The 15,058-nt window shown below is 35.8% G+C and overlaps 1 protein-coding gene across 1 annotated transcript; it reads right to left on the minus strand.

The window, feature by feature from the left end:
• Positions 1-4,425: 4,425 nt before the first annotated feature.
• LOC133779426 (uncharacterized mitochondrial protein AtMg00810-like) lies at positions 4,426-5,556 on the minus strand. The gene is made up of 3 exons (XM_062219391.1): positions 5,422-5,556; positions 4,792-5,205; positions 4,426-4,743 (listed from the first exon to the last, which is right to left on the minus strand). The coding sequence occupies exons 1-3, from the start codon at positions 5,554-5,556 to the stop codon at positions 4,426-4,428; spliced, it is 867 nt and encodes a 288-aa protein (XP_062075375.1).
• Between the last annotated feature and the right edge of the window lie 9,502 nt (positions 5,557-15,058).

Below are 15,058 nucleotides of genomic sequence, written 5' to 3' on the forward strand. Positions count from 1 at the left end.
AGCTATCTTTCTCACTAACAATATTAATAACATAAGCTAGCGTTATTTCTAGAAAGGAATGATATTCATATACCTGGTTGTTTTAAAGCAGATTTATTCCACTATGCACGACCACCTATTTATTTATTTTATGAGCCTCGTGGACAAAGAAGAACTTGATCGAATATATACAACGTCGAGCAGATTATTCCATATATCTTTAAGTGATTATTAATTAGATTAATTTTAAGGGTGATATCATACACTTTTTTAATAGGAAAAATATTAGTTTGTACTTTGTGTTTTACAAAATGAATCAAAATAATATTATTATCTTGATTTTTGTTAAAATATTTTTAAATATAATATTTCATTATTAATTCTTTAATCACATTCTCTGTTCATCTTAAGTCATTGTATCGCCAACAACCAAATAATTTATCTTATAATTGAAAATATTTTAACCAAAATTGAATCTATAGTTCTATTTTGACCAATTTTATAAAACACAAAGCCTAAAATTGTCATTTAACAAAATACAATAATCAATTGCATATTAAAAAAAAATCACGAGACTAAAGTAGTATTTTCTATTCTGAATATATGAGATCATCTCTAATGCAAGTGGTAAATTTTGTGTGAAATTTAGCACAAAAAATGAATCAATGTTATATTTTGCTCAATATTTACAATTGTGCTTCAATGCACAAGATGCAACTTAACTAAAAAAAGTGAACAATTCATTTGATATTTATTGATAATAAGTAATTTTTTTTTCATTTTTTATTGTAAAAAAAAGTAGTAATTAATTGCTAATTAATAAATTTATGAAAATATCGTAAATAAAAAAGTTTTATTTATTGTTGTGTCAAATTTAGGCCATATTATATCTTGGGCCAAATTTGACATATTTTTTATAATACTATTAGAGTGATAATTTTACTGAGGCTAAATATAACCATACACCACATTGTTACCACTCCATTATTGATGCTTAGACAGAGTTAATAGTAGATATGAGATATATATTGCCACAAAAAGATGAGGAGAATCCTAATTAAGATTTGGAAGGGAAAGGGACAAGAGGACTAAAAAACAGGGAACAAAAACAATCAATAATGGAAGCCACAAAGGAATATTATCAAGGATCTTGTCACTCGTAAAAATAAAATGTTACCAAATAATAATAATATCATATCATTTTTTTTGCACTAATAATATTATATACTGAATATGAATAAATGTATGTAGTGATTTTTTTTTAACAAAATATGTATGCGGGTGAATTAGGCTTGGAATAATATATATATATATATATTTTTTATGTTTGTAATGATATTCCATCATTATAATAGCTTGATTTTTTTAATATTGGGGAGGGGGCCCCTCTTTGTGAGGAGAGCGCTAGGTGCAGTAACACACTACTTTATCTTAAAATTAATTTTATTTAATTCCTGCATATATAAAGAAGGCAATATTTTTGGTATAACATTGATAAATTAATATATATATCGTTATATGACCTCAATTATAAATTATCTATATTTTATGAAAGAAATATACCAATTCTTTCATCTATCATAACCATATCCTACTAATAAACTAAGTGTCTCCCTAATGGGAAATTGGACTAACCTTTGCTTTTATTTCCAGTTGTCTTTTTTTTTTTCCTTTTACTTTTTTCTTTGTTTTTTAGTTGCAGCACACACTATGAAAAAATATATAGTAATTATCATCCATAGATTTAATTTTGTTTGTTGCATGTAGGTAAACTGTGTTCAATATATATTAATTATTCATAATTTTTTTAAAATTTAATCTTTTAACTAAGTGCCACCAATCATTTTTAACGCAGCTCAATTTTTTTTTTCCAATTTATTTCTCATCCTTTCATTAAATAACATTATCTAACCATTTCCCTCTTATTACACGTAATTTTTTTTCACACGGCCATTTAATATATATATATATTAGAATATTTAATAAAATTCTAATTGAAGTTACAAATATAAAAAATGAATAAAGATAAAATACTTTTAACCATTAAATATATAAAAATAAGAGACTACATTTAAATTGTATTTTAGAAAATGATAAAAAAAAATAGCACATGTATTGCATGTGCCTCATCCCACTAATATATATATATATATATATATATTAAGTAGAAGCAACGTGCAATGCACATTTCATAGTTTTAAAATCGTAAACATTATCTATAATTTTAATAAAACTGGTTTACTGTTTTTAAAAACAATATATATATAATAGAATGAATTATAGTTCTATAGTATATATAAATATTTATATCAATAATATCTACATATATGACATTTAAACATAATATTGACATAAATATATATTTACATAGTTATATAACACATATATAAAATATAATAATATTTAAAAAGAAATTAATAATAGCATTGCACCAACGTTTTAACACTCAATTAGAGATGTTCTAATCATTTAGGGGTATATATCATTTTAGTCATTGTGATATGCAAACGTTTTTAATTGGACCTTCTATTTAGTTAAATAACAATTTAGATTCCACATTTTTTTCAAAATAGAATAAAATATAATATATTGAGCTCGATTTTGATCAAAATGATTTCAAATATTATTTTTATATTTCTGTTTATTGACCACTTTTTTTTTTATTTCTCTAAACTCATCATATTCTTAAGGATCCAATAATCAATTTTATATTTAAAATTAATTTCACTAAAATCGAACTTGAGTGTTATTATATATGCTCAATTTTATAAAATGCTGAGTCGGAATTTTCATTTAAAAATATTGGTTTTTTTTACCTCAAAGTACCCAGTATAATATGATAAATATTAATAGATATGATTTAATATCGAGTAACACTTATTTTATTTTTATATTGGTATATGTGTGATCTAATATTCAATATACCACTTATTTTATTTTTATATTGGTATATGTGTGATCTAATATTCAATATACCACTCTTTATATGCCTCATCGTAGTGCCTGACACTTTAAGTTGTCAGTGAAAACGAGAGCAAATTCAATGACTTAATAACAAAACACGTTTTTATTAGGCCTATACAACTACTCTCCATAACATATTGGTCAATTAATTGGTCGGCAATTTATGGTGGTATTATTATTTTCTACTGAGTCAATAATTTTCACACGAAGAACGAGTATTTTTTCTTCTTCTTAATACATTTTTATATAATAAGTTAAAGATTTGTCCTAGTGCAGCGTGGAGCATCTGCTCGAATAAGTTACTATAGCTCTACCTATCTTACTATTCTATATTTAATTATAAAACTATAATATATCAATTAACGTGTCATTTACTTTAACATAAAATAAGGAACAACTTGTCTCTTCATAAATTATTGAACTCACCGGCCTACCTATAATTATATATCCAACGTGGTTTAAGTGTACAAATACTTCACCTACCTATATACGGTAATCAGACATATTATATATTTATATATATATATATTAATAAGATATTTAGATATTAACTAGAGTTTTTGTTTTTGTTTTTGATTTTTTTTCTTTATCAATGTAGATGCCTTTTGAAATAAAGTCAATTTTAGTAACCTCCTTAAATTTATGGTGAGAATTTATGCACCCAAGAAATAATTTTTACTAATATATCTAGAAAATATTTGACAACAGGTAATGGCGACATGATGATAAAAGAATGACTAATATAACTTTCATGATAATAGTTTAGAAATTAATTCTTTTATTAACATAAATTAATATTTTATATTTCTAAATTAAGACAAAATTTCCCTTTCATGTGTGGCACATAATAATTGATGAAGTTTGAAACAACAAAATTATATTAATACTAGTAAATCATTATCTTTATGATGATACTCTAATAAATGATTGTTAAAAAACATTTAATAATACCAATTAAAGAAAATATTGAAAAGGAAAGAAAGAAAATAGGCAAAAATTATGCTCTGTATTTGATCTTTATATTAATTTTACTCATTGATTCATTGATACAATATCTAAGCTGGGTATTTATAATAAAGGAGAGATAAAATAAAATAACATAAAAATATTCCGAATCAATATGATTGGTACACATATAAAAAAATTCTTGAAAGTGTAGGATGTGTCTAATTCTAGAACCATCTTGGTTACAGATGTAAAGAATGAATATTATGAGCAATCAATTTTATTTTTTAACATGCTCCCTCAAGTTTGACTATGGTACTGATACAACATCAAACTTGTCTTTTAAATACTGAAATTGATTGATCGACACTTATTTAGTAAATACATCAATTGTTTATTCATGTATTGGAATGTTCTAACCTCAACAAGACCCTGTTTGATCAAATCACGGATGTAGTGCACATCAACTTCTATGTGCTTGGTTTGGCTATGAAAGACAGGGTTGGAGGAGAGTTGTTTGGCTCCTGCATTATCTCATCAGTTCACAGCAGGAACTTTGTGATTAAGGCCAAGTTCTTCAAAGAGTGAATGCATCCAAGCCATTTCGGTGGCAGTGTGAGATAAGACCCTATATTCAACTTCAGTTGATGATTTTGCAATAGCTTTCTGTTTCTTGGAGCACCATGTAATTAGATTGCCTCCCAAATACACACAATAACCAGCAGTCGACTTTCTATCATCACTGGAACCAGCCCAATCCGCATCACTGAAACACTCGACTGCCCAATGATTTGAGGGTTTGAAAACAAGGCCTATAGTTCCGCGAAGATATCTGAGAAGCCTTTTACAAACAGTCTAGTGATGTTGAATAGGACTATGCATAAATTGACTTAATTTATTCACAGTAAATGCAATATCTGGTCTGCTCAAGGTAAGGTATTGAAGACCTCCCATGACACTCTGAAAGATAGTAGGTTGATGAAAGATTTTGCTATCTCCGGTGCTCAAATTTTCGCCTTGAGATATAGGTGTGGGGCTTGACTTACACTTGAGCATGTTGGTCTTTCGAAGCAAATCAGTCATGTATTTTCCTTGGGAAAGATGAATGTCGTATGCTCCCTGAGTGATTTCGAAACCAAGGAAGTCAGTCATAGACCCCAGCGATTTCAGAGAGAAATATTGCTTGAGTTGAGTGATGATATTCTTGACCTTATGATGATTGTTGCCAGTTAAAAGAATGTCATCAACATAAACTAAGAGATAGAGTTCAACATTTGGATTTCTGTAATAAAAGAGAGATGAATCTGAGACAGAGTTCTTGAAATTCAGAGATAAAAGGACTTCTTTTAATCAATCAAACCACGCACGGGGAGCTTGACCAAGCCCATAGAAAGCTTTATGAAGCTTACAAACATGATGAGGAAAATCAATGTTGACATAGCCAAGAGGTTGAGACATGTAGACGGTTTCAATGAGGGTGCCATCGAGAAAGGCATTGTCAATATCCACATGTTGAATATCCTAATTCCTGACCGCAGCAAGAGCAAGAATAGCTCGAATTGTAGAAATCTTCAGAACAGGACTAAAGGTCTCAAAGAAATCCACACCTTGTTTTTTGTTGAAAGCCTTTGGCAACAAGGCGTGCTTTGTAACGTTGAATATTGCCATCTTGTTTAATTTTTAACACGAAACATCCACTGATTGTCAACAATACTCATAGCAGGAGTCCGAGGAACGAGGGTCCAAGTGTTGTTTTTCATGAGAGTCGAGTACTCAACATCCATGGCAGACTTCCAATGAGGAAGAGTAAGAGCGTGATCAACACTTTTAGGTTCATATTCTATCATTAAAGAAATTGGTGATGGACAAAAGGCATGAAAAACTCGAGGTTTCTGGTTGTCGGCCTTGGCTCGTGTAATCAATGGGTGAGATGGTTTGGGAAGAGTCGGTGGAGATGGTAAAGGAGATGACAAGGCTGAATGGTTTGGTGTGTGTGGCACTTGATGTAAAGAAGACAAAGGTAAGTGAACATGTAAAGGGATAATAGAATAGGAAGAGGAACTACATAGGCTGGTTTATTTTGGTGACGGAGCAGGAGAGACAGGTGGAAGGGAAGCAGGTTCTTCTGCAAGTGAAGAAGAGGAATGCACTTTATCAACAACCACAGTTCCAGCTGCACATTCAGATGTCACACTAGGAAAATAAGGTAACCATTGAGGATATTGGGAAGGTCTTATAGCGGAGTCTGTACAAGCTGTAGTGTAGGTGAAACCTGTAGCAAAGAAAGTCATATTCATATAATTACTTGTAATATAGACACGTCCTGAAGAATGAAAACACATATAGCCTTTGTGACTTGGACTATAACCTATAAAGACACACTTAGCTGAACGAAATTGAAGCTTGTTGGAATTATAAGGATGAAGATAGGGATAACAAGCACAACCAAAAGCCTTTAAAAATTTATAATTCGGTGTGAGTTTAAATAACTTTTTGATTGGACTTTTGTTGTTCAAAATAGGAGTGACAAGATGATTGATCTATAATTTTCTGTACGCAAGTATACGTAGTCGTGTCAAGTAGTAAATTCCGTAAGAACGGATATCGTCCCACAGAGACTATCTCCTAAGTACCACTAATTGATTTTCGAATTCTATTTGGTTAATTAAAATTTAAGTGAACAATTAAAAATAAAAGAAATCCTATAAACTATGAACCAAAATTAAAGAGCTGGAAACAAAACTATGAATCACTACTTAAGAATCAATAATAAAAACAACCTAGGAATTAATTTCATCAACTGTTCATTCTATTAATTTTAATAATCAATTCTAAATCTCTTCTTTCTATTCTAATAACAGGTTAATACAATCGATTCCTATTCTTTTTCAAGATATAAGATCTCAATCTATATGCAATTTTTCTACATTTATGTGATAAACTTGAACATATAAAAGGCATTAAACATGGAAACCTAATTACTACACAAGTCATATAGGTACTTTCGTCCAATATGCACCCTATGTCTATACAATGATAGCATATTCAATTCTCATCTTTCGAATTTTGAATCAAAACCATTAAATCAAGCAAATAATGATCAACTATTTACTAGCATTAAACACACATCATATAGATTAGAATAGAAAAGAAGTATCAATGGAAAATCATAATAAAATTAAATAGAATCCCAGTGACTACATTAATTCCTAGATAAAAGAAATTAGTTCATAAATGCCATGATGAAAATAAACTGCAAATAATTGTTCATAAGATTAACCTCAGAATTCAGATGAAAACAAAACAGAGAAAATAATTACAGCAGACTCTTTTTATCTAGGGTTTATAAAACTTCCAGTCCTTCTATAATCGCAGCATTATGTTCCTTAAATAACCCTCCAAAGTTCCCAAGTTAAAAGACCAGATTACCCTTCAAAAAGTCGTCTAAAATCTGAAAAACGCATCACCAGCGCTATAGCGCTGTATTCGTAGCGCTGTAGCGCTATTGTCAGTGGCAAAATGCCTCAAAATCTAGTGTACTAGCACTGTAGTGCTAAAGTCCGAGCCAAAACACCTGGAAAATTTGCTTACTAGCGCTGTAGCGCTCTTGTTGTAGCGTTGTAGCACTGCTTGAATGTTCATGATAGCACTGTGGTGCTGCACTTATAGCATTGTGGCGCTAAAGTCAGAATCATTCGTGCATCAAAGTCCTTTGTAGCGCTACAACGCTCCCTTGATAGCGCTATAGAGCTATTATCAGCACCCAAAATTGCACATATCAATCCCGAAAAACCTGATTTTGTTCCACTTTCCCTCATTTTCACTTTTTTTACCAATTTAGCATGGAAAACCTGAACACATGAACAAACGAACATAATTCCGAAATAAAATAATCCTAAACTAACGAAAAACACCCTAAAAGCTAGACCATAAATGAGCCTAAAACTCGTTTATCAATGATTAATAAGAAAGTTGGCTGTTTGAAAAGCCTCCCACCAGAATCGTTGAGGCATACTAGAGTGAGCTAGGAGAGTTAAATCAGTTTCAACGATGTGCCTATGTTTTCGTTCAACTTTGCCATTTTTTTGGTGGATGTTTGGACAAGGATGACGAAAGCTAATTCCTAAGGCTTGAAGAAAGGGATCAAAAGACCTATATTCACCTCCCCAATAGGTTTGGACAATTTTGTTTGGGTGTTGAATTGACGCTCAACTTGTGTTTGGAAATTCTTGAAAACTTAAAGAGCTTCATTCTTAGTTTTTAATGGAAAAATCCATGTATACCTACTAAAATCATCAATGAAATGGATATAATACCTATATCCATGTGTAGACATGGTAGGGGCAGGTCCCCATATATCAGAATGTACTAAGTCAAGGGCATGTTTGGTTTCTTTAAGAGTTAAGGGATACGCTTTGTGATGAGCTTTACCCAATTGACAGCAAGAACAAAAATGCAAATTGGAAGGTAAAGTTTTCTTTTCATTGATTAAAACATGCTTGAGTACATTGAAGGAGGGATGACCTAACCTAAGGTGCCATAACTCAGACTCATTGACAGAAACACTAAAACAAGACTTGACAGACTCTAGACTTGGACGGGAAATTTTATATGCTGAAACTTGAGCTGTGAAACAAGTTGAACCATGACTTAGAGAACATACTGGTGGAGTTTTGAGTTGATAGAGTCCATTGCTAATGTTCCCTTGAAGAAGAACCCTCTTCGTATCCATGTCCTTCAAAACACAAGAATTAGCATAAAACTTGGCATAAGCATTGTTATCTTTGGTAAGTTGAGAAACACTTAATAGATTTTTGGTAATAGAGGGTACACAAAGAATTTTGTTGAGTTTAACAGAGTTTGCATCACCAATTAATTTAAGGACAGAATTGCCAATATGAGAAATTGAAAGAGACTAACCCTTACCTACTGTTAAGTGAGTCTTGCCATGATACTCGATTTGAGCTTAGAGATTTCCAGCATTATCAGTTATGTGGTTTGTGGCACCACTGTCCAGGTACCAATGTGTATCCTCAGAGGGAGAGTGCTAGCCTGAGTTAGATATGTAATCCTACTGCCCGTGGCCACTAGGTTTGCCAGCCGCATTTCGTGGAGGATGCGCAGACTGATTGGGATTGAAAGGAACTGGAGTAAAGGCCATATCAAAACGATAGTAACACTTGGTTGTTGGGTGGCCTGGTTTGTTGCAAAGTTGGAAAACAAGATGACCATGGTTGCTTCGACCACATCCACAGAAAGAGGAGGACCTGCTAGAGTGAGAAGGAACAAAAGGTTTCCTATTCTGAGCTGTAAAATTAGCAGAGGGGACAGTGATGTCAGTAGTAACAACAGAGTTGATTTGGTCAAGCCTCATCTCTTGACTCTGTAGGAGAAACTGAAATTAAGAGAGGATGATGTGATCAACCCTAGAAGTAAGGTTAATGACAACCGAGTCATACCAGGTCCAAGACCACCAAGGATGTAAAGAATCAAATCATCATCACTAAAGACCTGTCTTGCAGCAGTAAGACCATCAACAATAGTTTTCAATTTTAAAATATAATCATGAATAGACAGAGCTCCCTTTTTCAGAGATTGGAGTTGAAATCGCAACTAGAGAATGCGAGCATGTGACTAGGTCGTGATAAGATTTTCAAGGAGAAGCAACAGTTCCTGGGAAAAATTGCAGTGAAGAACATGACCCAGCATAACTTCAGAGATAGAGTTCAAAAGCCAACTTAAAATAGCTTGCTCAGTTCGAATCCAAAGAGTAAATTGGGGATTTACCTTCCTTGGCACAATAAGATTTGGATCTACAGGAAGATCAAGGAACTATGGTGGTCGAGTTCTGGTACTAAGGAGAAACCCATCAAAGTCGTGAGCACGGATGAAAGGAAGGACTTGGGAATGCCAATAGGGATTGTTTTCACGATCTAGGGGAACGGTGATAAAAGCAAGCAATGGAGCAATAGGAGCTTGTACAACGGGAATGATGTGGGTTGGAGCTTCAACAACCAGCGGAGCTGGGGGACGATTAGTGTAACGCCCAACTCCTGGGACCGTTATGATGTGCCTTGTAAACAGTGCTAAACTCGCTAATCGAGTCATTTGGCCAAATCGTGTAACTAAGTATGATTAGCGGTTTAGGGTTTAAACAATTTGGTTAAGATGTAACGTTTCACTAGAACGTTTAATATATACATTGGGATCCCGAAAATAAAGTTTCAGAGTTTATTACAGAAAATATTTACAACAGGCCGTTCTAAGCGGCAAAACAGGGTTCAACCCTAGTTCCACTTTAAACCTCGGCCGTGGAGGACGAGCAGCTGCATATGTACACATCATCACCTAAGCTCTTCAACTCAAGGATGGTCCAGCTTCCTCTTGCCTTTACCTGCACCACGTAGCACCCGTGAGCCAAAGCCCAGCAAGAAAACACAATAAAGCATGACATAATATCAACAACGATCATAATAACCATTCAGGACTATCAGTCCAAGCAAATAGGTGACAATAGCCAAAAGTCACAATAATGAGCATCGCTCCTTCTAGCCATGTGACGATAGGGTCACCAGGGCTTAATCGATAAGTGATTCTTTCTTAAGTTTGATTAGGACAGGTGCAAGGTGATTAGTCACCAACATAACCTTCCTCACGACTCTAGAGTTGAAACTATGGACAACGTCCCTTAGCCATGTGAGAAACGGTCACCGGGGTCATATACCTTGGCTATAGTCATCTAGTCGTAGACCAGGCAAGCGCTTATAAGTTCTTCGACCTTAGAGTCGGTCTAGCATTAATGCCATAGAGCCATTCAATGCGTGATTCTCGACTTTAGAGTCGGTCCCTGACTAGTCAGTGTCTTTCACTAGTAAGACATGCCACCAATCACATATCACATGTTTCATATCCATAAACGAGGTATTTAGCATGCTTACTAAACATGTACTAGTACTATTAGGGCCATGCATAAACACAGAGACTCAAGCTCTGAACGATATCATACTCAGTATATAAAGCATGTCCCAATCACATGTTTCTCATGCATCATATGCGATATATCTAGCAATCCAACATGCACCAATAACAGCCATGCATGTCACGTTTAATAGTCAACCAACATGCATCAAGAATAGCCATGCATGTCATACATAATAATCAACCGACATGCATCAATAATAACCACACATGTCATACTCATTAATCAACCAACATGCATCATAATAACCATGCATGTCATACATAATAATCAACCGACATGCATCAATAATAACCATGCATGTCTCATATACACAGGGTGCAGTTTTCTTTCCTCAAAGTCGAGCTAGAACGATTTAAAGAACAACCCTTGAGAACGATCAACTTTTCGTCCTTTAGCGGTCATCTAGTCATAACCAAATATAAGGTATCATCAATAAAAATGATCAACATAAGTTCCCAAATCAATATCTAGCCTCCGGGACATCAATCCCCACTTAACCGGGTACTAGGTACAACCCCGAGGCCTATGGCTTGAATCCCCAAGCTAAAAACATGTTTTTGGTAAAAATGGCCTTAAGGGTCGCGGCCCTCCCCTGCTGCGCCGCGGCACGCCCTCAAACAGAGAGGGCTCTCCCTCTACCAAACGCCAAGGGCCGCGGCGCTCCCCTGCTGCGCCGCGGCGCTCAGCCCAAACCAGCAACCGACCATACACGAACCAGTTTTTCCCCTGTGCGATATCTTCTCAAACCAGTCCTTCAAACCTTCTTAAAACCTCCTCCTAACATACAATTAAACCCCTAGACAACACCCATAACCCCCCCTCATCAAAACCCAATCTTATAATCCATCAAAACCCCTTTGAATCCAAACTTTTAGTAAGAAATCAAAGATGAAAACCAAAGAAGAAAACAGAGTATCACCTGAGTTCAAAGGCTAAAACTCACCTCAAACACAGCTTTGAATCCCCTTTAATGGTTGTAATAGGTCCCCTAGCTGCCACCTTTGATTTCCTAGCTCAAAACCCCAAGATGGCCTCAAGAACACCAAAGAGAAAATGGTGGGGATGGTGTACGGGTTGAGGAGGAGGAGAACTCTGTTTTTGGTTCTGTTTCACAGCCATCTAAAACCATATATATCCACCCCTATAATGACCAAATTACCCTTGTGTCATCTTAAGCCTCTAAAACCATTCTAGGGGTAAAATTGGTACTTTTTGCTTAACCCGTTAATCATAATTAACGCTTCCCAATTCCCGCTAATCTCAATATCCTCTGTAATGCCCCGAATTCTCCGATGTATTTAACGGCGTGAACAGTAGACCGGGAGGGCCGTACTTGCTTAATTATGTTATTAATTGATAAAATGCATGTATATGTTGATTATATTATGATATGATGTGAAATGCATGCATGTGAGTCCATATTTTTATCCACAGGGGTGTGATGGTAATTTGGCCCGTTGAGGGTAAATTGATTATTTGTTCGCATGTTGGTGATATAATTTGAGACCACATTATAATGTGGGTTCGTTCGAGCCATTTGGCATGAGACGATCAAGGAATGTTAATTATCGGTTTGGTCATAACGGGCTTAAGCTCGGGGCTCGGGGTGAGTCTCGGGGTGCTTTTAATGATTAGAGTGTTACCGGGCATTAAAGGGTAACGGGATGTGAAATATTGGTGTTTGAGGATATTGAGATTAGCGGGAATTGGGAAGCGTTAATTATGATTAACGGTGTAGGTGGAAAGTGTCAAAATTGCCCTTGAGTTGGTTTTAGAAGCTTTAAAGACCTAGGGGTATTATGGTCTTTTGGTATTTGGATGTATATGATGTATGGATGGCTGTGAAATAGAACCCAAAACAGAGTTCCCTTCTTCTCCTTCCCGTACATTCATCTCCATAGTTTCTCTCTTTGGAATTTTGAGCTCAAGTGTGGAGCTAAGCTAGGAAATCAAGGGGCTAAGGTTGTGGTTTTAGTTCAGCCATTGGAGAGGGTTCAATACCAAGTTTGAGGTAAGCTTTGATCATTACTTTTCTGGTTTTGCCCTGTTTTAATGATAAGTTTCAGCTTGTGTTTTTATGGAGGATTGTTGGAATTGATGGAGGTTTTAGGGGGTTGTCTTGGGTTATGATGAGGGAGAGTTTTGAGTGTTGTTTAGGGGTTTAAATGGGTGGTTGAGAGAGGTTTGGGTGGTGTTTAAATTGGGTTTGAAGGGTTGGTTCCAAGAGAAATCGTAGGGGAAGAAAAAAAGGGGTTTTGGCTGAACTGGGCGTTGCGCCGCGGCATGGCCAGGGTGAGCCGCGACCCTTGGTGAAGGCTGGGTTTAGGCGCCTCTGTTTGAGGGGCGGGCCGCGGCCCTTAAGGCATTTTTGGCCAAAGTGAGCTTTTTAGCATGGGGATTCAAGCCTAAGGCCTCGGGATTGAACCTACTACCCGGTTGAGTAGTGTTTGAGGTCCCGGAGGTTAGGTTTTGGTTTGGGAACCTTTTATTATTCATTTTATTGATGGAATCCCATGATTTGGTTATGACCAGGTAACCGCTAAAGGACCAAAAAGTCGATCGTTCTCAGGGTTGTTCTTTTATTCGTTCTTGCTCGAACCAAAGGTAAGAAAACTGCACCCCGATTATGACATGCGTGGACATTCATGAAGCATGTTGATTGTGAGAATATGGACATGGACTGAATATAGAATGCTTAGCATATGTTGCTCATTTGTGCATGGTACTGACTTATTAGTCAGGTTTGGCAAGGGTGCTAGTATCAATTGTGAAGCTGTGACTTATTAGTCAGGTTCGGCGGTGGTACTGGGCACTGATCATGTTGAGCTGACTTATTAGTCAGGACGGCCTTAGCGTGTGTCACGCAAGCCAACAAGATTTGATCAAATCAATTATCAGCATTGAATGGCTCAGAGAGCATTAATGTCAGACCGACCCCGAGGGTCGATGAATGAAATAAGCGCTTGGAGGCTGGTGGCTTACTCAGCAGCCACCCTCCCACCTGAATTAGTGACATGCATGGCAGTCACTCAGTACGGTTACCAGAACCTGTTGAAGGCTAGTGGCTTACCCATCAGCCACTCTTCCATTTGAATTAGTGACTTGCTTGTCAGTCACTCAGTGTGGTTTATCAGGACCTCATGTGGTGTTACTCCTTTGTTTGAAAGCTTTATGCTCAGTGTGATTATAATGATAATCATTTGATAATGTTATATAAAGTGTTATGTTTTCTTGCTGGGCCTTGGCTCATGGGTGCTATGTGGTGCAGGTAAAGGAAAAGAAAAGCTCACCTAGCCTTGAGTGGAGAGCTGATGTGGTGGTGTGTACATATGCAGCCGCTTGACCACCACGGTCAAGGTGTTCTCAGAGGAACTAGGGGGTTTACCCTATTTTTGCCGCTTAGGTCGGCGGGATTGTAACTTTGCAACAGATATGACCATTTTGTACTGAGAACAGCTTGTAAATGTTTTGTTTAGCTCTGTAGAACAGTTTGTAATAAAAATCTCCATTTCCTTTTTATTGGTTTTTATACCTTAACCTGTTAATTACACTTAGAGCACGTTTTTGACCAAAGGACTCAGGTAGTGAGTCAAATTTCCGGTCCATCATTCATCGTAACTGTTCTGGGGTAGCCAGGGCGTTACAACTTGGTATCAGAGCCATGCCAAGGTTAAGGTTCCTGTAGACTGACTGGGCATGTACACACATCACTGAAGTCAAGCTCGACTCTTGGTTTGGTAACTCTTTATGTAGTTATGTGCATAACTGCCTAAATGTGGTGCAAATGCTTTACCTGTATGCATGAGTCACTGTGTTGGCCTTGTGCCCCTGAAATGTTATGAACTTTTATATGATACATGCTGAGTGCTGAGTGCCATAAACATGTATTTGCTTGTGCATATTGAATGACTGTGGAAATAATTGTCTGCTTGTTCTTGGATCGTGAGGCGGCAAGAGGTTTAGTTATTACTACTTGACTGGCCGTATTGATTATTGTTTCAGTAAGGTATCAGTGAAAGAATGAACCCAGAACAGACAGACACTACATCTGGCCAGAGTGGTCAGGGTCAGAATAATGACAACAGCCAGGGTCAAGAGAATGACCATTCCCAGATTCCACAGCCAGCACCTGCAAACTGGCAACAGTTGTTTAATGATTTGCAGGCTATAGTGTTGAAACAGGGAGAT

Source organism: Humulus lupulus, chromosome 1 (genome assembly GCF_963169125.1).
Source record: "Humulus lupulus chromosome 1, drHumLupu1.1, whole genome shotgun sequence".
NCBI classification, from domain to species: domain Eukaryota; kingdom Viridiplantae; phylum Streptophyta; class Magnoliopsida; order Rosales; family Cannabaceae; genus Humulus; species Humulus lupulus.